Source organism: Dromaius novaehollandiae, chromosome 3, assembly GCF_036370855.1.
Source record: "Dromaius novaehollandiae isolate bDroNov1 chromosome 3, bDroNov1.hap1, whole genome shotgun sequence".
Lineage (NCBI taxonomy): Eukaryota > Metazoa > Chordata > Aves > Casuariiformes > Dromaiidae > Dromaius > Dromaius novaehollandiae.
Genome location: NC_088100.1, coordinates 32,912,407 through 32,939,937, shown reverse-complemented (window position 1 = coordinate 32,939,937; position 27,531 = coordinate 32,912,407). Strand labels below are relative to the sequence as shown.

General features: G+C 40.7%; 1 protein-coding gene across 1 annotated transcript in view; it reads left to right on the top strand.

Annotated features, from left to right (window-relative positions):
- Window positions 1–3,916: 3,916 nt before the first annotated feature.
- COL9A1 (collagen type IX alpha 1 chain) overlaps window positions 3,917–27,531 on the top strand; it is a 70,472-nt gene continuing 46,857 nt past the window's right edge. Inside the window, exons 1-10 of the mRNA XM_026095933.2 lie at window positions 3,917–4,016; window positions 4,339–4,412; window positions 5,809–5,886; window positions 6,031–6,163; window positions 13,276–13,672; window positions 22,434–22,511; window positions 23,202–23,222; window positions 24,375–24,449; window positions 24,985–25,020; window positions 25,149–25,211. Coding sequence (XP_025951718.1) covers window positions 4,003–4,016; window positions 4,339–4,412; window positions 5,809–5,886; window positions 6,031–6,163; window positions 13,276–13,672; window positions 22,434–22,511; window positions 23,202–23,222; window positions 24,375–24,449; window positions 24,985–25,020; window positions 25,149–25,211 — 969 coding nt within the window. The 5' untranslated portion in view covers window positions 3,917–4,002. The remainder of the gene's footprint in view (window positions 4,017–4,338; window positions 4,413–5,808; window positions 5,887–6,030; window positions 6,164–13,275; window positions 13,673–22,433; window positions 22,512–23,201; window positions 23,223–24,374; window positions 24,450–24,984; window positions 25,021–25,148; window positions 25,212–27,531) is intronic.

The window sequence follows — 27,531 nt, the reverse complement described above, 5'->3', positions numbered from 1 at the left end:
AACCCGACAAGGATTATAGTTTTACTGTCAATTCTATTATCCCACACTTCTGGATGTCGGTTTAATTATTTGTTGGTGGTTTAATTGAAAGGCCCTTAAGTCAGTGCAAGTTTTGCCCTTGATGTCAATGAGATCAGTCACAGGTCCAGGTTGTCTTAGCTCTTGGAATGATTAGTAACAGGCAGATCTTTCAGGATCACCATCATTCACAGCCACACACAGTTACTCTTGAACTGCCAGAGCCAAACACAATGCAACAATAAACACACATAAATTAAGTGAGTGGTACGTGCTTATCGTAGCATCTACTAAAATAAAGAGAGAACAGGCAGCAGAAACCATTGTGCTATAGTTAAGAATAAAGAAGATAGAAATGTATAAAATAGATTTGTGTTACTGGATACTGAATAGAGAAGGACAAGGTAATCAGGAACAAGGAGTCAGTAAAATACTATTCAAGGCAATTAACTTTGTGTCCAAATAAATATCTGCATGAAAACCGCCCTCATCTCTTTCACCCTTATTGTTTTATACAAGTGCTGTTCTTCCTCAGTTTCACACTTCAAATAAAAAATGTAGCTTTGCAAAGCTGTAGTTAAATGAAAGAAGGCAAAATTGCAAAGAGAAGTGACTAAGTGAGGTAGAAGTAACACTCCAGGAAGTAAGAGCTAAATAAACAAGTGACTTCCAGCCTGTCTCCCTCGCCACCCTTCTCCTGGCAGTGTAGGCGGAAGAGCAGAGAGGGAGGGCAGGGAGCAGTGATTGCTGCTCCTTCGTGAGACCACTCACTTGGGCAGAGGCCTCCCTTTAACCTGGCAAATTGGACTTTTGTTCCCTCCATTCCCAAAGCTTGTTCTTGAGCCTTAAGTATCAGGAAATATGCCTCACATACTCTTCAAAGGAAGAACAAACTTGCTTGTCCCTCGCAATAACCCCGCTCCAAAGTACAAGCCAGTGGCACCAAGCTGCTTCCAACCCAGTCAAACAATGAACGTCAGGAGGCGGCTTAGCTTAACCGTCCGGAATCAAGCCAGCCTGAGCTGAACTGAGGAACCTTCTGCTCCGCCACATTTAACAGCTTCTTCTGAGCCAAATGTTGGTTTTTGTGGTTTGCACTGGATTGCACCTCCTGAAAGTCTAACTGCAGTCATGTCACTGAAACTTTTTTCATCAAAGAGAACAAGCCTTTTTAGCTGCAAAAGAAGCTGTGCCCACCTGATTTATTTGCTGTTTCCCTCCAGTCCAACCACAGTCTTTCCGGACAGCTGTAAGAAAGCGTGTTCTCCAACACAAGCTACACAAACTAACAGAAATATGGAATCAGATATTTAAGGAGAGGAATATGAAGTCAGATGTGTAAGCACACTTTAAAATCCTCATAAGGTGATGACATTCCTCCATAGCTTGTTTTCAGGAGATACTATGTGAACAAAGGTATGGTGATACCTTAGCTGAACAACAGAGATCTTTTGTAGAATAATATTCTTTGTTATTTAATAAATCTACTTTTAACAATATAGTATTTAGTGCTTAGACAATAAATTCCTGAGCAAATGGCTAAAGAGCAGTCACTGGGATTTTCTGAAAAGACCTGTATTAGCCTAATTTGTAAAAAGAGAAAATGTAGATTATGACGTGACCTAGAGATACATCAGCATCAGCTTACTCAGCTCTTTTAAATGTGAACACTAGTTGGATAGTGACCCTCTGCAAGATTTATAAGATATATATCCCATATGTCTCAGTTTACATTTGCATGAAATGGATGTAATATTGACTAGATCACGGGGCTATTAAATCAGCTACCACTGGTTTGCCTATTAACATTTGTCTGCCTCTTTGAAGATAGCGTGATAATTATTAGTAAGATATTTTATCAGGAAGTGCATCATAGATGGTGAGTTTTGTTTCAGGATGAAGACAACAAAATACACACAAAGCAGTCTCAGCATATTAGCATCTTTTACAGTTTTTCCTTGCGCACAAATAGAATAGCAAATAGGCTTTCCAAGCCTTGATTACAGTGTCTCCTGTTTTTATTTCCGTATGTATATCTTTTGAAGATGCTGTATCAAGAAAGACATATTCCAATCACCCATGAGGATTACTGGAATAAAATGCAAATGACAATAGATTATGGACTGTTCAGAAACTGGTTACGTGGTCTCTGAATTTCTCTGGACAAGGCTCCCCCTCTTCGGAGGACAGGGGCTGAATAACCCCGAACAAAAGCAATGGCAAACTTTTTCATGTTATGTGCCGGAAACTCTTGCTAACTTATTGAAAGATGGCATGCCTGAGTTCCATATCTAACTACCAGGATGGCTTTTTCTTCAGTAATGCAGTTATAAATAAACTGACAATACTAACTCTTCAAGGCAAAATTAACACCAAAGCTTTGCACCAGAGTCTTTTCTGTTCCTTCACAAACTTCCTGCTGCTCCTTGTAAGTCCTGAGTGCTCTCGCTTATTCCTTTCTGTGCCATGTCATCTCTTCTCCTTTATAGCTTGAGGTGACTCTGACACCCCTCTTCTGCTCCTTAGCTGCTCCCCTAGTGCCCTAGAGATACCACTGCATGACCCAACGGTAACATCTGCATGGTGGATGAGTGACTCAGGTGTATGGTGACTTGGGCAAACTTAATGTGAAACCAAATTAATATCTTTTCAATTTTCTATTTTATTCATTGACAGTAGTGTCACATGCCAGTTCTGGCACACATATTACAGGTTCACCATCGTGATGCTAGATTGTGAGGCTCCCTAAGCATACCTTGCTCTTGATGGGGCACAAAGTGGAATCGCCCAACATCTACTGTTTAGGCATTAAAATGAGACATTACTCACAGAAAACTGTTCAAGTCTATGGTCCACCCTCTCCCTTTCTAACAATACACATAAAAGTGTGAGCATTGACACTGGAATTATCAGCATGGGATATGTGAGTTACGGCAAATTGGGATGAATGGGGTGGCTCATTTCTCAGAGTTCCTGCTTCAGACTCTTAGCAGACAGCAGAATTTACTGCATGTGCTACAGCTCTCAAATTTTAAAAAAGTTATATTTTTCTGGAATTTTAAACTGCCTTAGAATATTAAGGATCTAGAGCAAAAGAAACCTTAACCATGTGAGGTATTAGCACAAACTAGCATGTATTTCCATGCAAACTGAATTTTGACTGGAATAACTATCAGGACCTTCTGATGTTCATCTCTTTTCCTTAACCTTTTCATGCATATAGATTTCAGTCCCTTTCACTCTCTACATCTATGTGAGGCATATGAATAAATATCTTTGTGTGTCCAAATATATGTACGGTCTATGGAAAATGAGTATTTTATCAATGACAGACGAAGGAAGGCAGTCTGCTTAGTAACACACGGATTCCTTGAAAAGCTTCAAGCTAAAGCAATGAAAACTATTTTAAATAACTGTTTTTATTCAGAAAAATCAACTGGGACATCACCATCTGGATCCTCCCAAGGCCATCTGATGAGTCAATCAATGAGAAGTAAAAATAACTTCTTTCTAGGACTGGGGTTCTCTTGTCCTCAAAGTTTTAGTCTTAACACAAGGTCGGGGCCACCAGTTTCCTCAAAACCCCTTGGTGCATGCTATTCTTTCATCTGCTTCCCCAGACAGCAGACTCTGCCATCCAGTGACTGGCATTGCCTAAGTCACATTTTCTTAGTCTCCCTATCCCCATGCTGGCATAAGAAGCAGCCTTTTCTTTGCTCTCTTTGCTTCTTTATATGCAACTGGTTGCAGAGATCCGCCCTCAGACCCCACCAGGACACACATGTCTGTCCAGCCTCCACCTCCTTCCCTATGCAAGGTTAAAACAGCCTCTGCAGCCTGAACCTCCCTCCTTGCTGAGTCCTGCATGAGGCAGTCTGCACCCCTTCACACTCTCTTTAATAGGACTCATGACAAGGAATAAGAAAGTGTGAATATATACACCAAATATTCACATGAAAGAAGTGAAGAAAACCAGCAGTGAAGATGAAAAGCAACTGGTAAGAAAGCAAGAGGGATTTATGAGAAATCTGTAAATAAGAGACTAGAAGAGTTAAAGCTATCCTTGCCAGCTGCCTTTGTTGTTTGTTTTTATGACAGTGTTATATGAAAGAAACGGTAATAGCAAGAGCTTTATAGACATGTTTTGCTGCACAGACAAAGAAAAAAGTTCTTATGTAAAGAAATTGTCTTGTCAATTCTGTTAGTAAATCCTTTACTCATGTTTTTATACCTATAATATGCATGGCTCTGAGGAGAAAGCCAATAACAGAATCTGTGAGAAACTATGCATTCATACTGCAGTTTTCTTTCTGTTTGCAGGAAAATTACAGCTTTCCTTTACGTGTGTAGTTTTCTGGGGTTTTTCGTCTCAGCTACCATCCAGCAACAATCAAGTAAGGAGACAGAATTTGCCTGTTTCATCTTTCTGTAATTTTGACTGTCAAAGGAATTATTCAGAGCTTATTCAAAATTAAAATACTCTCTAGCTAGCCATCACTGAAAGGCAGAACCGTTTGTGCATGCATGTGCGTATCTATGTATGTATATGAGAAAGAGGGAAAAAAAAAAAGCTGTGTGTATTATTTTAAATCCAGCATTAGATACATTTTAAGGTAAAGATTAAGGTCTAGATACAGGTGGCAGATGCAGGACACACACAAAAGCCCCATCTTTCTGTGCTTCTAGTTAAATATTTTTCTGCTATATGTGGCAACAAACTCGATCCACTTTATTTGCTGGGCATAAAATGTAAATGACTGGATGTCAGCCATATGTCTTATCCAACAGTATAGAATGAGGCTGTTTCTAAGGTTTAACATGTCAGCCTGAATGTTCCCTTTAAGTCCATGTTGTTAGAAGGAAACCCACATTTATGCTGGAGTCCTTGCAGCACACAAGAGGCTCTCTGTAGGTTGGAAATGCAGCTCCTTCCAATTTGCGTGCCTCATTACTCCCCGTCCAGAATCTACTAATATTTTCCAGATTCACCTCATACTGGACTTGGGCAGAACTCTTTCTAATAAACATTTATTTTTCCTTCCTCTTTCCTTGAATTGGGAGAATCTGGTGGATTCTCATGCTCACTTCAGGGCTTTTCAACAGATAGTATTCAGAAAAAAATTTAATTTTGGTTTCCTCAAAGGAATTTCATCTACATTCTAGCTTGGGTCAATAAAAAAGGTCTGTAAGTCCTGCTTGCCCCCACCCTGTATTTCATGAATGTCCATTCTCTGATCAAACGTGGTGCAGAGGAAGGTGGGAAGACCAGGAACACTAGGGAGGACAGAAGAGATGTCAATAGTTTCTCTTCTCAACAGCCTCTTTAGTTGGGAAGAGGTTTGTTTAAGTTTGCTTGGGATTAGGGAGGCTGTTGATTTAGGTAACTGGCTTTTTTTTTAAGTTTACTTAAGCCACCAAAAGTTCCAGACCAAAAACTGCTTACACTGCAGGCCTTCTTATGCTGGTACAACTATTTCTCCATAGTTCTGCTATAGAAGAAGAAGAATTATAACCCTCTAATTTAAAGGCTTAAAAAAAAGAAGAAGAAAAGCAAATAATCAGAAAAGTTATCATTTTAAATTTGGAGCTCCCTAGAAACAGATACTTATTTTCTCAGACCTTTGACTTCACTGAGTACAGTTAAAATTTATTATTAAATACATGTACTTACTATTATCTATATGGCTCTATTTAATTCATAAAATCCTTATTTGCTTCACTTGATTCCTATTTTAAGGGATCTCAGGCAATGTGCAGATACATGGTTAACAAATTACCCCTTTTTTGTAGGACTGCCAGTCATTCTGGGTTCAAGTCAGAGAACTGATCTCTGCCCGACCATCAGGATTGGCCAAGATGACTTACCAGGCAAGTAGCATACTGACTTTTTCGGGAAAAAAACTGCTGTTCAGAAACTGTATCAGGTTATACTCAGCTCTGTGATTGATTGCACAATTCTCTAATAAAAGTAAAATAAAAGTTACATTCTGGATATGCTTTTTTTTCTTGTAGGCTTTGACCTGATTTCCCAGTTCCAAATAGAAAAAGCTGCTTCCCGAGGAATTGTCCAGAGAATAGTGGGCTCCACTGCTCTACAAGTGGCTTATAAACTGGGACCCAATGTAGACTTCAGAATCCCAACCAGGTAAAGCCTTTTGTTGTTTGCCTTGAAAATATATATCTTTTGCCATATTATTATTTAAGGGATAGCTGCTCTCCTCATTCTGGATCTCCGAGTTTGAACAGCTCTTGAATAAGAATGATGAGTCCAACTTTTTTTTTTTAAGTGACAGCACCAGATTAAACTGATTCTGCAACAGCAATTTGAGGGAATTACACTTTCCTCTACCAGTGGTACTGCTCAGGATGTCTGGAAATTCACTGAAAGAAAGGGATTCACCTCTAGGAACTGATGCCAGCAATCATAAATGACAGAAAAAGTGATAGGGAGGCAAAAAAGTGGGAAAATGGGGGAAGTTTTCTAAAGACATTGGAAGAAAGGGATCTTTCTGTTTGTGTGAGGACTTCAGGGGCAAGGTAGGATATAAGCTGGCTGATTATATGGTAGGTTATTTTTGCGTTTTGGATAGTAGGTACATGTGTGTTTCCGGGTGATTTCCACTCACTTAATCTGTAAAAGATGAAAACTGTTTTTTAGCTTGTCACAGGCAAATTGCAGTAAGAGCCAGGATTTAGGAATCTAACTATGTTTGTGCTTTAGGGGCCAGACGAGTGATGCTGGTGAAGGAATAGAGACAGTACAGCAGGGTAGAGATGCTTTTGCCAAACTTAGGCAAGTCTGGATTCTGGTCCAGTGCCTTCTGTAAGCAAGAATGCTTTTAATTAGCAATGAACTGGCAAGGCCTCTAATTGGACTACTGTTTCAACTGGGGATTATCAGAATGCAAGGTGTTTCTGTCGTACTCCAGCTACCACTGATAAGTCCTTCTTGCTCCATTCCTTCCTGGTTGCTACCTTCTTGGCCATTAGGTTAAGCCAGTAGCTTAAGGCTAAACTGTCTGGTTATGCTGGGCTCATGGCTACTTTCCTTTACAGTGGCAAATAAAGGCTGCCCATGTATAAAGGTGAATCCAACTACAGAGAGGAAATGGGATCTTCATTTCATTAAAAATGGGAGATTTTCAGATTCTTGGCTTTTGTTTCTTAGCTCAGAAAGAGTCTGAGCTATCGATGCGGTCAATATTTTAATTTTTAAGAAAGCTGGCTCAGGTCACTTAGATACACTATTGTAAATGGCTCTAGGGAGATTCAGGTCAGAGAGACACAAGTTAGCCCTGACCAAGCTGATGTCAGTATGCCATGGCATCTGAGCTGACTACCTGCATTGGGCTTTTTGGCTTGGCGGTGGTGCTGTAGTATCATGAATTTATCACATTCAGGACGCTAACTGGTACCTCCAGTCAGCTTTATGCTGTTCCGCTGTAACGCTAGCTCATCGTATAACTGAAATCTGGCCCCAGTTCAAACTAAAAAGCCACCTGCACTTGAGCAGTGTGTCTTGTCTGAGGGAATGGGTTAGACCTTGAGCCCTGACAGTAGTCTAGTGCAGTCAGCGTGCTGTTTATCTGTCTTTGAGCCTAGTCCTGCTGCTCTGCTCCAGTGTAATGTTCCCATGCACCCCTCTCACTCAGCTCAGAAGGAATTTGGGAGTAGGTAACTGAGGCTAACAGTGCAGGAGAGGCCCACCTTAACCTAGCATCAGTTCCTACAAAAATCTTTAAAAAAACCCAAACACCTCTACATCATTTATACGCTGTGGGATGGGTGCTGGGTTTTACTGGTAGGAATTTGCAGTGATTTAATGCCCGAGCAGCGGTAAAGGAGGTAGCAAGTTATGCAGTGCCCCACCGCGGCCCTCCTGCGCCCCGCGCCGCGGAGCTGTTCGCGCCCGCGGTGCTGAAACACCGCCCCGCCGCCGGCTCCGCGAGGCTCCGCGGGGCTCCGTGGGTCCGCCCGAGGCGCCGGGTCCGCCCGCCCTGGAAACCCCAGCCTCCCGGGTACGCGCTTCTGGGGCTGCGAGCTCCTGCTGCCCCAGGGGATGGCGGAGGCAAAATCCGGGTAATCCTGCAAAACCCAGAGACCGCCGTTTCCTGCGCTGCAGGAGGCAAGGCGTGGAGGCACAAGTGCTATGTGGGCGCCTGCGGAGGGCTCCTCGGCCATCACGTCAGCCAACAGCAGGCTCTGAGCCTGCTCCACTTTAGATGTCCCCTCTTATACCTTCTTCACCGAGCAGCACCAGGGAGCCGGCCAGCCACGGAAATGGTGGTCCCGTGCCTTACGAAATAAAGAAGGCTTTTCCTTATTAAGTAGAGTTCAAGGCATAAGGCATTTGAGAGTTGTGAGGGATGGAAAGGTGTGTGTCTGCATGGAAATGGCAAGCCAGCCAGTTATACTATCAGCACAGAGGACCTGACCTTCACTGTTCTGTCAGTGGTTGTCAGGAACAGGAAAATAATTTTTAGGCTAGCATATGGTCATTACACTAGCCCAGACTAGTAAACGTTACAGTGGCTAGAGCATGGAAATGTGAGCTCAGGTAGGTGGGAATGGCTCAGCATATTTATTCAGCTTCTGCTGAATAAAGCAGGAATAACTTATGCCTTTTTTTCCACATAGCTTCCCTAAATAGCTGCTAAATTTTAGCTTGGTCTTTTTGCTGGTTAGTATACTTGCCACTGTCCAGAAGTATAACCCAGGTAAGCCGCAGAGCTGGTCAAACAGAATGAACAAAAATGATTGCACACGAGTCTTGACTTAAGCTTCTCCCATCATCCAAATAAATTTCCATTGACCTGTGCTGCTTCTAGTGTAAAATCTGCTGAAGAATCAACATAGTGTTCTTTCCTTAGTGCAGGAACACCTGTGAAATTGCCATGACTCATACCAATTGTCTCTGATATACTGAGGCTGTCATTTCTCAATTTAGTCTAACAATCTACTGTAGGTATCAACTAGTTAACAAGTGCAAAATGAATACCATAAATTTGGATAATAATTGCACAGGTTTTTAATTGAAAGCTTTAAAAATATTATGTTAGCACACAAGAATATGTTGGTGATACTTTTGTTACATGGGGAAAAAAGCTGGCCACCTTTATGCACTGGGTGGAATCTTAATGCTTTGACCTCCCAAGTGGGAATCACCCTAATGGTATTGTGCTGCAATGCGCACCCTATGTCTATATCTGTAAGGATAAATTAATGCCAGGCAGCATTCCAAGATTTTCAGACTTGATCGTCTATACTGTTAAATTATTAGACAAGACCTCGGCATGGTTTTGGCCCAGACTGCTTAGTACACTTCTAAATTCCTCAGCACAGCTTGGGAGTTAGCACAGGCCATGGGCCATTCCCAGGAAGAAGTTTGCATGGGGTCCCTGTGTTTTGGAAGTAAGAGGATTTAAACTTTTTCATGCCAGTTGAACTTAGTACCAAAGAGCAGTCCTGGGCACATTTAATTTAGTAGTGTGAAGGTAGCCTATGAACCTAGAAATGATACCTCTTTGCCTGCATTCTCATCTCAGTAGAAATAATGTAAAAAATCAAGGTGCTTTTTGAATAGCACTTCTGTTTAGGATGTGGTACGGTATGGTTCACTTTAACAGGTGACATGACAAGCAGACAAGCAAACACTTTCTGATAGGAAATTTTAACATGAAAATAGGAACTTTATAAAGCTTTATTGGGAGTTTGGGAACATGCACAGAAGAATTTCATAGGCTGATTTCCTGATTTTCCTGTTTTTTGGGGGGAATAATGCTGCTCTATGGAGTAATGACCCTCAAATGCATGTGCCTGAAGATCTGGCTTTCTGCACAAGGCACCAAAGTTCTTCGGTTGCTTTTCCTTTTGCACTACAAGTAAGATGTCCTGTGCAGTACCGCTCCATTGATATTGATGATGGCACTGTAATGGAAAAGACAAAATGCAGCTAAGAAGCTAATCAGCTCATAAGAGTAATAATTAGCTCAGAACTGGATGTTTCTGAAGAAGAAAGACCAGCTGAGGCTAATGAGTTCCAGCAAATTACTCCTGGCTAATGACTTGGGACAGTTTCTTTTAAAAAGGCTTAGCTGGTTGTGTATTGCTATTGCTTGTCTGAGGGCTGCCAGATTGTGCCTGTGAGATCAGCTGTGATCCTGGGTGGCGCTTCAGGAGGTGACGATACCAGAGCCTCCAGCCTGAGCCAAGGAACCCGCACCCAGGCCTATATGAAAATGCATTGTCATGAGACTGGCTGGAGGAATTTCTACAGCTATCTGCAGTAGAATGTACTTACATTTTAAAGCCTTCGTTTAGCAAGGATTAAGTTATTACTGTGGGCAATGGAGCCCAGTAAGAAATTAACTCTTAAAGAAATAGGTTTATAGTAAGAGGTTATTTTGTATTATTTAAATGAGTAGATAGCTAACCTTCTAAAATATGTTGCTGCTGTTAATGAATCCTGAAGTCAATGGCACTATTCAGGCTTTTCACTGCCTGTTCAGATGACATATCTTGGTTATATTGCTGCCTTGTTTATTTAAGTATCATTATAAGTTTCTCATAGTTTCTAATTATTTAACATTTTAAGCTGCTGACTTCAGTAGGCTTTTGCCTATATAAAGATGATAGGCTTTGGGGAAAAAAAACAGGGGAATTGCTTTTCATTGCTGTCATAATAAGTGAGATGAGAATTTGTCTCTGCTCTACTTAAATTATACATATAAATCTTGCAGAATAACACTCCTGTGCAGAATACCTTTCTGTCACTGGGTCCTACTAAGTTTAATAATATTGAGTCACATTACTGATACTTAAACTTTAGTTTAAAGGCAGCAGCCCTTCTGATTGCTGAATAGTTATCATGCACATGTTTATGTACTGACTTTTTATCTTTACTGTTCTATGTACATTTCTTATAATTTGGCTTTTTCTTACCAATGTCAAAAGATCTTACACAATTCCTCTGCTTTGTGCATCAATGAAAAAGTTAACATACTTCTTTTCTTTCTAACTTCCGAAAAAGAAGGAGGGCCCCTATGATAGCTTCTAAAGGATTGACGAGGTAGTTAAATACAGTGCAAAGAACCCTTTTGTCAATCTGGTATAAACAATCTTCTAATCAAAAAAGTGTAACTATGTTTACCTAGGATTTTTTTGCCAGTATAGTTATGTCAGCTGAAGTGGAGTGGGAATGTGTGTGATATTTTAACCAGTATTGCCATGACAGCAAAACTCTTCAGTGCAGAGGAAGCATGAAACTCTCTCCTTGGAGGATCTGTGATTAGTAACACTGCCTTTAGCTGCAGAGGGTGGCATAACAGACCCTCTAGAGCCACCAAACTTGATATAGAGAAAGTGAAATGTCACATAGAGGCTACTTAAAAAATAACCTAGCAATAACACCTTGGATAGGATAGTAGTAAAAACAGCTCTTGTGCAAGAACAAACAGTGGGATTTAGCAGCTGAAGAGAGAAGTGAGATGAGTAAAGGATTTAGCAGCAGAGAAGGAGATTGAAATACTTGTTTAAGAGAGATTATAGAGGAAGAAGAAAACAGAGGTCCATAAAAGACGTGCTGAGCTGGGTCAGGACCTTAGTAAGAGGCTGAATGTGTGTCTGAACAGAAAAAGTGAGAGCTCCTGTAGCAGGAAAGAAAATATAAGGAAATATAAGGAAAATGAAGGATAGTGGAAAGTAGTAAACACTGGAAGGAGCTCAGAATAGGAGGAAAGGTAAAATGCCCAGACATTGACAATTGCATTTAAGATGGCAAGATGCAAGCTAAAACAAAACAATGAGAGAACATCACAAGTTAGATAAAATGTTATAGCACAAGGCCAGCTGGGACAGACTGCTCTGTCAGCAGAGGTGTAACAAGACACAGCAAATTTCGTGCATTTTAAAGATACTGCCAAGGAATGCCCTCTCCCACCTTCGTTTGTCTCTACGCCTTGTGTAATGAGGAATCTTCCACCTAGCCATTCTCCTCCTCAGCCATCAGCTTTCCCTGTGGCTGAGGTACATAACAAACTGCAGGGTTGTGGGGAAGGAAGAGAAGCACTAGCAATGTAGTTTGGTTTATTCGGTAAGTGAAGCTGCTGCTGCTTTCCAGGCTTTGTCTTTTCTTGAAATCTTGCTGAGGCTGTGCCGTCTCCTGCTGGAATATGACTGCACTACAGCTTGAGACACGTTAAGGCTGCACGATGAGCTGTCTGCAAGTACTCTCTTACTAAACCAGTAGTCATTGAGATTACAGAGGTTCACTAATCACTGAATTCCTGCTGGTATAGGATTGATCTAACACTCGAAAATAATTTTGTTTGAAATGCCTACTTGCCCAAGAAGTCCTAATGAATGCTGGCCACAAAATAGCTCTGCGTGTGTCCATACTTAAGAGATTTTAGTCAAACAACTCTTTTTGAAAGTTAGTCTTAAATATGGACAGAGGACAAATAATGTATTCTGTCAGTTAGATTACGACACTACAATTTTACCATCCATTGAATGCGAAAAGCTTATTTTTTTAAATACTCTGCTGGATTCACTGACACATTTGAGATAAAATCACAGCATGAATTTAGACAGTGATACAGCAGATAGTGCCCATTTGTTTTTGTTTCCAAACTGCACGTGTTACAGGACTTGCAAAACAATGGAAGATTTTAACTTTAGCATATCTGTTCCCTGCTGCTTGTAGTCTTGCGGTTGAATGTCACAGATTATAATGCATTTTAAGTGTAGGTTCTTACTGTGTGAATACTTGTCAAAGGAATGATTTGTTTCTGCTGAAGTGATAGCTAGATTAATGAAATGGTTATTGTTAGGCTGAACAAGAAAACGCATTTGCAAAGATATTCTTATGTCTTCAAAAACAAAACAGTTCTGCACTGACTACCTACCTCGTCAATTATAAAGTCACACTAAGTGACTAAGTGCTAGTCTGCTGTTGCTTCATCCATTACAGTTAGAAAGAGTAATCATAAATATTGTATAATGTAGAAAGAGTAATCATAAATATTGTATAATGTAGAAAGAACGCACATTTCTGAACTGGCTCCCTTTGCCAAATGAAGCGCAACACTAGTGATTTAAAAGGATATCCCATTTCAGTGCTCTTCATACGTAAGAGCACAAACAAGAGTGGTTGAAATATGGTTCCTCTGAGCAATTGATTCTCACTACTCTGTGATGGTACGTAAAGCTTTTCAGAACAAATACACAACAAATTTACTGTATTTTGATCCTACACAGTGCTTTGTATTCCAATGGATTGCCTGACGAATATTCCTTTCTAACTACTTTTCGCATGATGGGGGCCACACTTCAGAAATACTGGACTATTTGGCAAATTCAGGATTCTTCAGGAAAAGAACAAGTTGGAGTGAATCTTAATGGTCCAACAAAAAGTGTCGAATTTTCTTATAAAGGACTGGATGGAAGTCTCCAAACTGCATCATTTTTGCATTTGCCTTTCTTGTTTGATTCCCAATGGCACAAGCTTATGATAAGCGTGGAAGCAAACAGTGTCACACTTTTTATTGACTGTATTAAGGTAGAATCCTTAAACATAAAACCAAAGGGGAAAATCAGCATGGATGGCTTTGCTGTGCTTGGAAAACTTAAAAATAATCCTCAAATTTCAGTTCCGGTAAGTTTCAAAATCTTATATTACTGCAAAATGCACTTTATAGGAGCTTTACACATTATCATTTTTTTGTGGAATGCATCTTCAAAAGTCTTCTGAAAGCAGAAATGGAAGAAAATAAACCCTTCAGTAGGTAAGTACTAGCTTTGCTTTTTAAATGTCGCACGTATATAAACCATGTAAGGCAAGAGATGATCCTGGGTATGTCTAAGTTTCAGCAGTGAAGTGTCTCAGACATCTACATTTCTGTCACTGGCTTCTGCTCTGTCTGATGTATCAGTTGGGTGTTCCCTTGCTTGTCTTTTATATGGAGCTTGATCCAGAAGGAGGTCTCAGAATGTGGGCTGGTGGCCTGTACATCACACCAAAGACAGAGCAAAGCATTCACTCAGCAAGATCCAAGACCTCTCTCGTATGTGTCCACTAGCCATCAGCTAGATGATTGACCCTGTCTCTGGCACAATAAATATTTTAAAACAGTTAATAAAATTGGAATATCTCTGGTAAGAAGGAGTGACGGTATCTCTTTGATCTACTCTGATGCTCACATAAGAACTAAGACACCCACATTTAAATCTGAGCTGTAAATCAGAGATTATCCCCAGATGACTGTTCTAATCATTGTGCTACCAGGTATGATAACGTTGACTGTGGCAGTTTCTCTTTGATTAGCTTGATTTTTTTTTTTCCAAAAAAGTTGACCTGGAGTAGACAACTAACTGTTAAAGTGTTCTTTCTTATGAATCCTATCAGGGATAAGAGTAGAATTAGAGGCTAGATCCAATCCACCGAAGGGCCTAGCACAGCCAAGGCAAAAATTTCACCCACCACTGTGGTAGCTGGTCAGCTCAGGAAAACCCACTCCTGTATCCTTGCTCCTGTGAATTCCTTTCTAAATATCCAAATTTCTCTATGCATTGTAGAGGATACCTAGACTCAGCATGAGGGCTCCTTTGTTCTGTAAAGTGAGAGGTAGCTGATTCTATATCCCTCTAGTGCATTTAATGCTAAAAGTATCCTCTTCATGCTACGGCAATGCAAGGACAGTTACTTTGATGGGGAAAGTATCACTGGGGGTGACACCTGGTAAATACTGAATGCTTTTGTGCCCTTCCACAAAGAAAACTGAATATGAAAATCCTCAGGGATTTTATTATTTGATTATCTGATTTAGTTTCAGAGATGAGCAATTAATAAAAAAAAAGCATACAGAGAAAGTGACATACCTATAATTTCTGAGAGAAAACAATTTCTAGCTGTCACATCTGCATTTTGTCTTTAGATATCTCTGAAAGTGTTTTCTCAGCTAATGAGTCATATTGCACTTTATGTTGAATAATGTAAGAATTTTGTCCCATAGTAGCACTAAATGACCTTTAAGACTTTGTGAAGGCTATTTCTGAATTCATTTTGTAGATTGAAAGGAAACAGTTTAAAAATATAGTAGAAAAAAATTGTACAAAACACTGCAAAATTCCATATATTGTCTTGTTCATTTTCCAAGGATCTTCTTTAAGTGTGCTAGGAACACATAATATGAATAGTAAGAGTATAGGATATTGGGTATTCATTTCAAAATAGGTTCAATGGCAAGAGAGAAATCAGACACTTAATATATTGTAACTGTTTTCCATGTAGCTATACTGAAGATCTGCATCAGTTTTGAAGGAAAATGAGCAAAGTGAAGGAAAATATAATCTTGCATTAACTGTATTCCATATGCTTTGCCAAAAATGTGGCCATAGGATAACTAGCATTGCATAAACTTCAAAAGACACATTTTGCAGGATAAGAAATATCTCATACTTCATCACCTTTGTATGTATAGCTAACTATTGTATTGTACTGAAGTTAGTACTACTCAAAAAATGGTGACAGAAAGCTGCCACAGGTGTCTGAAAGTTGCCATCCATCATATTTCTAGAGATGTCCATTAGGAAATATTAAGTTACATAAATTCTATTGAAAACAAAAGCTGATCTTTTAAAACACCATTCAAAAGTAATGCTGGAGTAGATAATCAATGCAATGATTAGCTGCATATGTATTTTAGATTTGCTGTCTGATCTGAGGAATACTGGTAGATGAATGGATGGATGGGATAATGCAAATATACATTTTATGCATGTTTTAGGGATGTAAGAATTTCTAACCAAATATTGCATTCCTCTTTGGAAAGATATTTAGATTAAATAGATTGAATGCATAGAGAGGTGTAGGTATCAAGGTAATAGTACTAAAACACCTAATTTACAGTGTTGCATTAAACCATGCCCTCAGGTTAGACATACAGTCATCCTTCTTAAAAGTAAGAGAGCTCCTATTCGCTCTTGAAGTAATGAATAGAAGCGACAGCCAACAAACTGGGAGAGAGAAGCAGTTTTAGGGTCACGTTGGCTTAGAACTCAGATTTCTCCCCATTCTGTGTTGGTGCTCTGGCTGATCTTTTAGCTAAGATTAAAAAGGTCAGAAAAAGCTGCAGACAAATTTTGGAAATTTTATCCCCCTTCCTCTCCAGCCATGTTTTGAGTAAAAATGTCACTGTATTCTGCACAGACTTGCTCTTTTCAGTAAGGCATACAAATAAGGCAAACCTCTTAGGCTGGGCCCTTCAGACATCTTGTAGGGGTGTTTAGTTTGAGGGTGTTTTTAGGGTTTCTAGTTTGAGGATATCGATAATGCTTAAGTATGATATAACTGCTAACTCTGCTCCTGGTGGCAGCTTCTGGGCCTATGTAGTAGCAGAATTTTAGGCAACTATGACACTATAGTGGTGAAAAAATTGGCATATTCAGATTCTCGCTACTAAAGTGGTTAGAAGAAGGTTTTGAATAGCTAAATGTTAAATGAAGCATTAAGTTCTGCCTTATCTATGTGTAAGCACTAACATCATTAGGCAATAGTGTCAAGCTACCTCAGATCGGGGGAATGTTAAGTACAGGACAACATCGTTCAAGGATGAAAGAATAAAATGGAATTAAGTCATTTTTACAGCTCATCAGTTATCATTGAAAGGATTTGTTTACACCTTTAGAGTGTCTACATAAAGACTCCATAAGAGAGCGTACTTCATGAAAAAGCTCAAATCTTTACATATGGCAGGTCTTGAAACAGGAATATGGTGCACATTGTTTAACAAAAAGAATAATGAAGCGTTGGAACAAATTGTCAGGAAAGGAAGTAGGTAAGCATCACATGAATTTTTTAAACTTAATCTGGATGTCCAGAAATACACTTTAACTCAGTCAGAACTGTGGAGTTGACACAGGACTCACTAGACTAAATTGCATGGCCTGTATTTTGATGTCAAAACTGACAATGATATTGTGCAACCTGATCTTATAAAGATGTAGATTTAGGAAGACCACATGATCTGAATACATGGTGAAGAAAATACACAATTTGATGGACTACTAGTTTTAAAATGGCTCTTTATATTGCACAAGTCTATGTTTTAGTCTCTCTTTTTGGTTTCTCCTTACATGGAGTAAATAAATATATTATTGGGGATTTTGTAGGCATATTCTTTAACCTGCTTGATTATATTCAGTTTAAACATCTCACCAGTCTTGGTTATTTAATATGTCCCAGGCACAATCTCTAATTTATTTCCATGCATTGTTAAACTGTATTACTTCCAGTGGTATAATTTTTAAAGGACATAAATCATGTGTTTCCTATTCTTTTTTTCCCCCAGTATTCTGAGTGCTCTATCTATCTTGCAGAATAGGTCAACTGCTTATAGGTTCACTATAAAATGTGTCATTTTAAAAGAGGTTCTTTATTGCTTGTTGTTACTATGATTGCCTAAGAGAGTAATAGACAAGAGTTCCATTAGAAACTGGGGCTTGCCTTTGAGCCTCAACAAGAATTTATTCTAGCATTTCTGGAATGTTTTAGAGAGGGCAAAATTTTATACAGGTTTACTGCTGCATTTTATGCTTTTTAGATAAAAAAGAAAGTAGTTCTTTTTTATCTGAAAGTAATTCAAATAATCCACTATAAAGACTAAGCAATACAGATACATCATCATTTCAAAACTGAAAAAGAACTTCCTGAGCCACGTTTGTTATAAAAAGGTAAAGACATTCATTTCTCATTGCTCAAATATTAACCGCTGTGAGATGATGTAAATTGCCTTAGTTCCCTTGACTTCAGAGGCACTACCCTGATCTGCTCATACTAGATGCTGAACGCTTTGCTAGAATTGATCCTCAGTCATTATTTAATTGATATTTAATGCTGCTAACTAGTGCGGCTATATGGCTTGTAACATCTAAGTGGAAGCTTCTTATCAGCATCTGCTGAACAGAGATTAATTTACACCATGGCCCAGATTATGCCATTGTAAAAAATTCCGCCTTCATGTCTCTCTCTCTCTCTCCCCCCCCCCCCCCCCCCACACACACTGTGAATTGTCACATTCAAAAGCTGAACCCCTGCTATGGAAGGTCAAATAACACCAGAATTTGCTGTACTGCTCTAGGGCTTTGAAAAAGATACAAGGAAAGTGAAGCTTTAAAAAGCCATTAGAGAGATGTAGGAAAATGGATAAAAAAATGTTTAAAATGCTTCTAGAACAAGATATATTTAAATATAGATAGTTTATTCTTGGTCACTTAAGAATAAACATACAAACAATAGGTAGCAGACTTCCTCTAGAACAAACATAGATACCGTTGGTGAAAAGTTATAGAGGATCTTTACCTGAAAATTGATCAGCTGAACTGCACTCCCCCAAAGGGAATGCCTCTCCTTGAATCACCCCCGAGGCGGCAGTAACTGAGGGAGGTGCAGGGAGCACAAATGTGCTCTGACTTACCCCAGAAGAGTGTCACAAGTTTCCTTAAAGCTATGGTACAGTTGAATGCCTCACTGTGATTTCTGCTGCTATAGTGCAAGTACTACTGCAGATATTTAGGCCTCATCTAAATCTTACCTTAGCCTTTATCTCCCTCAGGTTTTTTTAAAGTACTAATAAGACAACTGAATTGCATAGCTCTGCAGGTGAGATATGCCAACATGTGGGCATTTAAGGGCATTTCCATTGAATTTAGGAAGACAAAACCATGAACAGATAGACATAACTAATCCAATTATCTGTATGCACTGAGTACGAAATTAAAATGCAATTGAAATCCTGTAGGAATCTCGGAAAAAGGATATCAAAAATATTAACCTACAAGTCTTAAATACCACTAAAAGGATTTAATTTTCATAAATCTGCTTTACGATTATCTCAGATTTTTTCTGGGGTTCATCTCTGAGAACTCCATACCTACATTTCATCCTTAGTAACAGTTTAGATTGGTATTGGTAGAACATCTACATGAGACATCTTCAAAATAGTGGCATCTTTTAAATCCACTTAATGTAATCAACAAGATGGTTACGAAATGCTAGTGTGGGGAAAGGTACGTTGATACCCAGGCTAGGACATAGCTGCTCTTTTTTCACCTTTCCTAAATGAACGTGAGGCCAGTCACTTTTTAATACCTGGCCAACAAAAAGGTTTTATTTTTAATTTTTAAAAAGAGAAACAGCTTTCAGCTCAATCTTTGGTTTACATAACCTCAAAACAATAGTAAAAGTGGAAAGCAAAAAATTTACGAAGCATCAATTGTTTGGAAAAAATATAGTAATGTGGTCTGACCAAGCCATAAGGAACTAAGAAATGTCAAATCAAAACTGGCTGTTCCAACTATTAAAACTCTTTTCACATTCACATTATGGTACAATGTTTTATAAATAATGCTAGGCAATTTCTCTGCATAAAATGCCTACCTCACTTATTAGGACTTTTTTGTGTCCTAATCTCATAAGGGTAATCAGGCCTTACTTAATACTCACGATTCAAACCCGTTATCAAGCACAAAACAATTAGTTTTCTCACTGGCCGTGCAAGAATGTTGGAAGACAACATATGAGACACTAAAAGGATTTCCTGCCTCCGTGAGTCAAGTCCCTACTGCAGCAAGCAATCATATTTTACAATCTCATTCCTAAATTTATCATTCTCTAAATTAATACCAATTATGTTCAAACTTGAAAAACTGGGTTTGAACTTAAAAATGTATGTGTTCACTAGTAGTATTCTCTCCTGACATGAATGTTGACATTTGGACAGTCACTTATCAAAGTTTAACCGATCCCAACATTTTCTCTTCTCACATCTTTCTCACCTCAGTATAAAAAAGAAAAAAGAAAAAAGAAGACAAAAAAAAAGCAACAATTGTCTATAACTAGAATTTGCTGATGCAGATATTGGCTGCTGATGATACGTGTTAAAAGACATTTTTCAGAACACTTAGAAATTATGCATCACTTTATAAGTTGAGACACAGCTCAAGACTGTTGACTTCAGTTACAGTTGTCACTGATCAGTCTTTTTGCACAGCCTGTACTGAGATCTTTAATTTGAGGCATCCAAAAAACTCCCAATAATGGAGAATGTTGTGGTCAAACGTAGCTATTTCAATTTAAATAATTTGTCAGCATTATGTAAGAATGAGGCAAAACCAGGAGTACTGTCCACTCATTCAGTGGCATCTAACTACCTTTTCCACCAAACCAGTCCTTCTTTTTCTACTGGCCTTTGCCTCATTCACTCCCCAAATTCCAGTTTCTGCAGGATATGACCGATTTCCACAGCCTTGCTCATTCTGTCTAGTGAATGAGGCAAGGATTCTATGCTAAAAAGCTTGGGATTACATAATTTTGGACTACGTACAAATTAAGATTTTACAGGCAACCTTAGTTCTGTATATCTGAACTACTGAATGGATGACTTTTCAATTTTAATGTGATTTGGTCTGTTTAATGTCATATTTTTATAGTAACAGAAAAAGCGGCAATTGTGTCACTTAGAACCGTGTCAACCACAATTTAAATAAGAAATAGATTATAAACACCAATTATGGATCTCCTTCCCTCTGCAAGTGAGTTTCAGAGATGAGTAATGATTCCTGACTCAGGAATCAAAATCTAGTTGTATGGTACTAAATAAATAACCATATAGGAATCATTCAGTCCCATTTTTATGCCTTCTTATGAATCTGCATCTTCAGATTCTACACCCCCTCTTAATTTTATTATTGTATGGCATCCTGATTGATATTAAAATAGCATACATTCAATTCTTTCATATGTATATTAAGATATTCAGTTATCTATTCTTAAGGAATGGGAACAGTTTTAAAATGAGAACTGGATAAGGGAGGTAAAGAATTGACTCTGACAGTGGTGTCAGATAACACAGAACAGGTAAAAGAAACTAGAGTACTGCCTCTTTTGTGCTCTATTCACAGCACTCTGGAAACTGTGATGACTGCAAAGTAAATAGAAGGGCAGAGATGCAATAGCAAGGATTTCAGGGGTGGCAGCTCCGAATGGGGAAGGTGGAAGCAAAAAGAAATTGAGGGTATTTGGCAGAGATCTTAAAGGACTTCAGACTCAAGGCATTTATTAGCAGTAACAGCCAATATGCAACTAAGTCAATATAAGGAAGTCGGCAGGGAGAAAAGCATCTCAGAACGATGGTCTGCTTTCTGCATCAGAGCTTTAGGTTGAGATTGAAGATAGCAATGAGATAGGCTAGAGGGAGGAGAGAAGGCAGCCAGGAAGCACTGAGACATTGTTAAGGAAAGGGTGGCTGGAATTTACTTCAGCTCGACAGAATAAGGAGCAAGATTCAGAGAAGCAGTGAAGTGGAAAGTGAAAGACCCTGAACTGAATACTTCTTTTTTCAGCTTCTCAGAAGAAAAAAAAAATCATGGTCTTTTCCACACTAGGACTCTATGTTGCAACAGAAAAAACCCTTCTTTGCACCCCACTCCCCAGCCATCTATAAGAAAGACAGCAGTAGGTGCCTCTGAATTTTATCAAGTTGAGAAATCACTGGATAAACCACTCGATAGGGGTTCATGAGCCAAGCTGATACTGTGTGATGGGAAGGGAAAAAAATACAAGACTTAAAACTTAAATGCAATAAATATGCACGATATAATATACTTCTGGTACTTAAAATACCACATGATGCATTATATATGAAAGAGCATGCATCTGAAGCTGTGTATTTGAGCTATTCAGTAACTTTCGGCTGAGGCTATGTATTTTTTAATCTATACAGCACATCAAGAGAGACCTGGTTGCCTTTTCTGGGAAGAGATTGACTTAATTCTGTGCCATTTTCCAGCACTGAATACAAATATTTAAAGATATGAAATCTCACAGGTGTATGTTTTTCAATTGCAGAATGTTGCTAGTGCACATATGATCCAGCTTTTTGAACCTTTCATACTTAGACCATCCCTTTCTGACCTCAGACCTCTCATTCTTCATGTACATAACCATCCAGTTAGAGAAAATCTTTTCGTGAATGTGTGTCCTTTAATAACACCACTGCTATAGTATAATATGAAAAAAACACCTATGCTTGTAAACAACATCTATAACGAATGCTTGTGACAACTCTTCTCCTTAAATCCTACAAGAGGTTTATGCCCCCTGCTTAAAATGCCTACAAACTTTGGAGAAGGAGGAGTGAAGGCAGAGAACTGCTCTGGAGCGAGCCCCAGTGGCTGAGTCAGACCATCCTCCTGTTTCATGTCAAGTGTAGCATCTGAGCAGCCACAAAGCTGTATCTGGTATTTTTAAATACCCACCTTTTAAAACATACTGTTAGTTGGTCAGTGTTCCTCCTATTAAAACCTTGCAAATGTGAACATTTACACTGAATTAACGTGACCTTTCTCTCCTTCGGCAGTTTGAAATCCAGTGGATGGTGATTCACTGTGACCCGCTGCGACCCCAGAGAGAAGGCTGCGGTGAGCTCCCAGCCAGGGTGAGCGGCGTTTTCATCCTCGCACTCCAGCTAACTGGACTGCCATGAAGGCTGTATCTCCTATGGTGGCACGAGCAGCCAACAGTAGCCTCATTTTCTTCCTAACGGCCAGCAATGTCTATTTTTAACATACCTGTCTGGAATTTGGTGCGTTTAGAAATCCAACCCCCCTCAGTGGCAGCCTGATTTTAACTCTTCCATGACTTTCTTATTTTTTCTTCCTACCAACTATTCAGGTCAGAGACTTTTAAAACATGTGCCTTGCAGAGAGAAGAGATTTTTGCAGATGCCTCATGGCATCTGCTTCCCTTACCAGCTCCCAGAGGGAGGGAAACCTGTGGCAGGAGGTGAAGGACATGCCCGGAGAAACAGCAGCAGGGCAAAGGGTTAAAGGAGCTGCTGTCATTCAATCCTTTCTTTCCCAGCCTTCAGCTTTCCTCCAATCCCCACTACCCTCTCCAAGGCCATTAATAAATGGACCTGAGGGGTGCCTGAAGCAGGGCTCACCTTTCAGCTGCTGGGCACATTGGGGGTTTTGGTGTCAGGAGGCACCTAAACAGCTTCTAGACCATGGCGAGGGATGTCTGGGGCCCAGCCCCACTGCCTCTGGGGCTTTTTCTACAAATTGTTTGCCTCTGCCTGGCTCAAGTAAGTTTACTCTGACTTTAACTCTGTTTTTCTCCTTTGCAGATAAGCCAGACAGAAATCGAGGTAAGTCTGGGGGAAGGCAGTGCTCTGTGCTCAGGGAAAGGCTCTGGGTGAAGTTTCTTCAGGCAACTGAAGGCAGCTTCCTGTCATGCCCTGGCCCCAGCACAGGGAAGGGTTTTCAGTCCTTTTCTGCTCTGTGGTAGCTATGTTTTTGACTCTGACACAACACTAGCCCGTTTATTAGGGAAAGGCGAGCTGTGTACAGGGAGGTGGGTGTCCTGTGTGTGCACTCCTATACAGGGCTGCCCTGGGAGCACCATGCCAGCACCCAGGAGGACGGCAGGGCTTACACTCCATCTAAAAATATTGCTGGCTGAATTATTACTAGAAAGACTGGTCTGGGTCTGAGATGCAGCCAGAGTGCTGTGGGGCCGGGCACGGGACCGTGTCGCAGCGGTGCACTTACAGAGCCCCATTGTAAGGACCGTGCTGGGCGGCTGGAGCGTCGCAAGGGGAGCAGTGCCCCCCATTATGGGACCGGAGACCTGCAAAACCGCTCACAGAGAAAGAGTGTCCCTCAGCACCTCCTCATACCTCTCCCTCAGGAGCTGAGTACTACCACATCTGTAGACATTAATGTAACCCTGAGGTAAAAGGGAAAGCGCTGTGGTGGTGAACACAGTGCAGCAGGGAGAGTTGTTTTAAGTTTTCTTTGCCGACACAAAGTCTTAGGAAATCTGTCTCTCTTATTTTGGCTGTATGAGTAATTAGAGTATCTTAGTGAATTTCAGTGCTTGCTTCGCAAAGATCATTTGGTTATTTTTGCCACCCTGTCGCTACTGCGTGGCTTTCAGATCAGGGATTAGGGGAGCCCGAGCTCCCCTCTGCGCTGCCGTGGCCCTGCCGTTAGCGGTGCTCCTCCAGCCCGCACCTCCCGCCGGCACTGCGGGGTGCAGGCATGCAGCTGGGGGGTTCAGCGCCTTACCCCCATTCAGCCAGCGAGGTCATCGCTGTCACCAGCTGCTAAAACTAAGATGGGATAGGGCTGATGTGTCCTGACACAGCCGGTGTAAGGACACAGTTCATCCTCATCAGCCGTGACTCTCTGACCAACCCAAAGGAGCTCTCTTTAGTTGTGCTTGTTCCCCCAGACTCACTTTCACGTTGCTACAGGTGTGCCGGGATCTAATTGCTCTTTTTTTCACTCCTTTTCAGAGAGGTCCCCCTGGTCCACCAGGCCCCCCAGGTCCACCAGGGCCACCAGGAGTTCCCGGTATTGATGGCATCGATGTAAGTGTTTCCCATGCCCTACCTAGGAAATGCCTCCTGATGTGCCTGCGCCATTCTCACTGTCAGGATTTGACTCTGAGGAGCCTTGAATTTGGCTGTCTCAGGTGTTGGGGGGGTGAGAAGGGGGGGAAGGAAAAAGGCATTTCAGATCATCTGTCATATGGAAAATATAGGATTATTTATTACAGGTAATCATGGTCATGTGCTATGATTATTCGACTTAATGGGGCGTAGGGGTTTTATAATTCTAATCTCAAAAGGAATTATGTAGTATCGTTCCTATTAAAGCATGATAAGCATTTGGGGGATTATTCCTGATAGTAGCTGCTTTGTATTTTCCCCCATTTCCTGTCAGAACTGTCTGGGATTATTCCTATTAGTCTGTAACAGAGATCATGTGTTTTTTTTCTTCATTTCGTACAATAAGAATCAGTTTGGGATTATTTTTGATAGTCTGTAGGTAAGTGTTTTTCATGAGGAACCATGAAAGGCTCTTGTTGCTCTGACTAACACCTTCCCTTTTGTGTCTTGTTAGGGAGAGAGAGGTCCTAACGGCCCCCCAGGGCCACCGGTAAGTGATTTTGACTACTTTGTGTTACCTCCTGTAAGAGCAGAGGTACAAAGTTATGTTTATTCTTCCTCTCGCTATCTCTGCTTCCTCCTCTGAAACACACTTAACTGTCCATTTAAATCCTGAAGGGACCAGATGGGGACACAGGCAAAGCAGGATCCCCCGGCCTGCCTGGAGAGCCAGGAGCTGATGTGAGTACACTTGACTTTTTCTGGATTTTTTTTTTTTTTTTTTTTTTAGGAAAAATACTTGATTTTAGTCTATTTCTGTAGAAGTGTGACCTCCTTTTGTGGTTTTTGGCTTCCTCACAACTTCCAGCAAGGGCCAGCAGCGTGCATGGCGGAAGAGGCGCTTTCTCCAGGTTGAAAGACGCTGTCTCATGGGGACAGAGCCGGGGTGGAGGGCGGTCAGGCAGCTGGGGCAGCTGGGCTCCGCAGCCGCCCTGCGGGACGCTGAGGTGGCCGAGGAGCAACAGAGCGCGGGCTGTTGGGCACTGCCGCAGTGGGGCCGAAGGAGCCCAGGAAGGGCCGCACATGCTGGCCCCACAGGTGGCCATGCTGCTGGCCACAGGCTTGTGTGAGGTGCTACATGCACAGTGCCCTCCGTCCCCAGCAAGCCCTATTTCAGAGAAGCAATAAGAGGGCGAGAGAGCTCAGTGCTAAGTGAAAGACAGGTAGGAAAAGGGAAATCTCCGTAACAGCACCCCTCTTCCAGACTGCGGCTTGCTCCCCACTGCCAGGGTTGGGGCAGCCCTCAGTCCCCTGGAAGCAGCCTCAGGTCGCCCCTGGCCCCCTGAGGAGCAAGGAACAGGGCACGGAGCGCAGACTCAAGCAAAGGGCTAGGCGGCAGGCAGCACCCGGTGAGGCTGAGGGCGCCATTGGCGCTGCAAAGAGGGTGTCGCGGGCAGGGCAGCCACAAAGGGCGGGAGAGACCCGTTGCCCCTGGGCCGGGGGTGGCGTGGGGGGGTACCTGCAGGGGGCGCCTGCGGCTGACGGCGCGCCCGGCCTGTAACGGTGACCGCGGGGGGCGGTGCGGTGCGCGCCCGGCCCGTAACGGTCACCGTGGGGGTGGGGCCGGCCGGGGGCAGTGGGCTGTGTAAGGAAAGGTGACCTTTAACGGGGGCAGGGGAGGTTCTTAATTATTTCAAGGTCTCATTAGTCTATTGCTCATAAAAAGGAGAAAATGGGAGGATCCAGCGTGTGGTTAGTATACCACAGTCGTGATGAGTTCAGTCAGGATACTTTAAATTTATAAGCATGCAACATGAACTGGAAGAAATACCTCTATTGCTTGGAAATATTTCCATTGCCCTGAAATTTGTATAGTAGCTGGTCAAGCTGTAATAAAATCATAATGGAAATGTTACATTATAACTTTTGATCATGGGAACCTGTCTTCCAAGGACTGCAGTTTACTTACAACAGTAACCATATACATCAACTTCACAGTAATTTAAAATAAAATTCTAATCATACATACATATAGTTTGCAGGCCTGTGTATTTGCTGTACTGTATAAATGAGAAACTTAAGAGTTTATAATTGCAGGAAAACCATTTAGGTCAGCTCCTGTTATTAAAGTGAATGGATATGTTTTTACTCAGTTGAAGCTGAAGAATGATTTTAACTGTGTTTCTGGGGGAAACGATGGTTTCAGTACAACTGTTATTCTGAACCCCCCACCCAGACCCGTTGCAGAGCGTGTATCTGATAATATATCTTCCTTTCTCTGTGGAAGCTGAAGAATTAAAGGTTCAAGATCATCTGCTGATGATGTAATGTTTGTTTATATCTTTTGAACAAATTAGTGGCAATAAAAACACCTCCATACATTATGGGAAACTTAATATTTCTCTTGAGACCACTATTTAAAAGCATTTCTTGCTATGAAGTCAATTTTTGCATTAGTACTTAGCTATTATGCCAGGATGTAGGCAAACTAATGTTTAATATACATAAGTAGTAGAATACTTTTTATAATTTAAAATGTAAAAACCACAGATTGTATGCGGGAAATTAATAACATACAGAATATTAAAATGATATAAACTAAAAGGCCTAATATTTCTAGAAGATTACAGTACTGTTAAAGTTAATTTTATTTGTTTTTTGAAAGATATTTAGTGGAGATGGAGCCAAAACAGTCTTTAGTTAGACTGTTGAAATTCTAAATTTGTAAGAGGAAATGGACTTGCCAATACAGTATTTCATACCAACTTCATTTTTTCCTGAAAGCAGTGCAGACCACAACCCATTTGTACATGTAAAAAACCCATAAGCAGGCCATAGCTTTAAATATCATTGCCTCCTATGCTTTTCACTTAAGGCATGGTTTTCTTCTCCTTACCAGAATTCATAATAACACACTCCTGTGAAACAAAGCTTTTAAAACTCACCTAGGCTTTTAATATTCGTTTGCACTTGCATATTCCCTGGAATTAGTGGATGAATGAAACAATAATACTAAAATACCCTATTCTGAAAGGGTAAATCTTTTTTTTCTTTTAGTTGA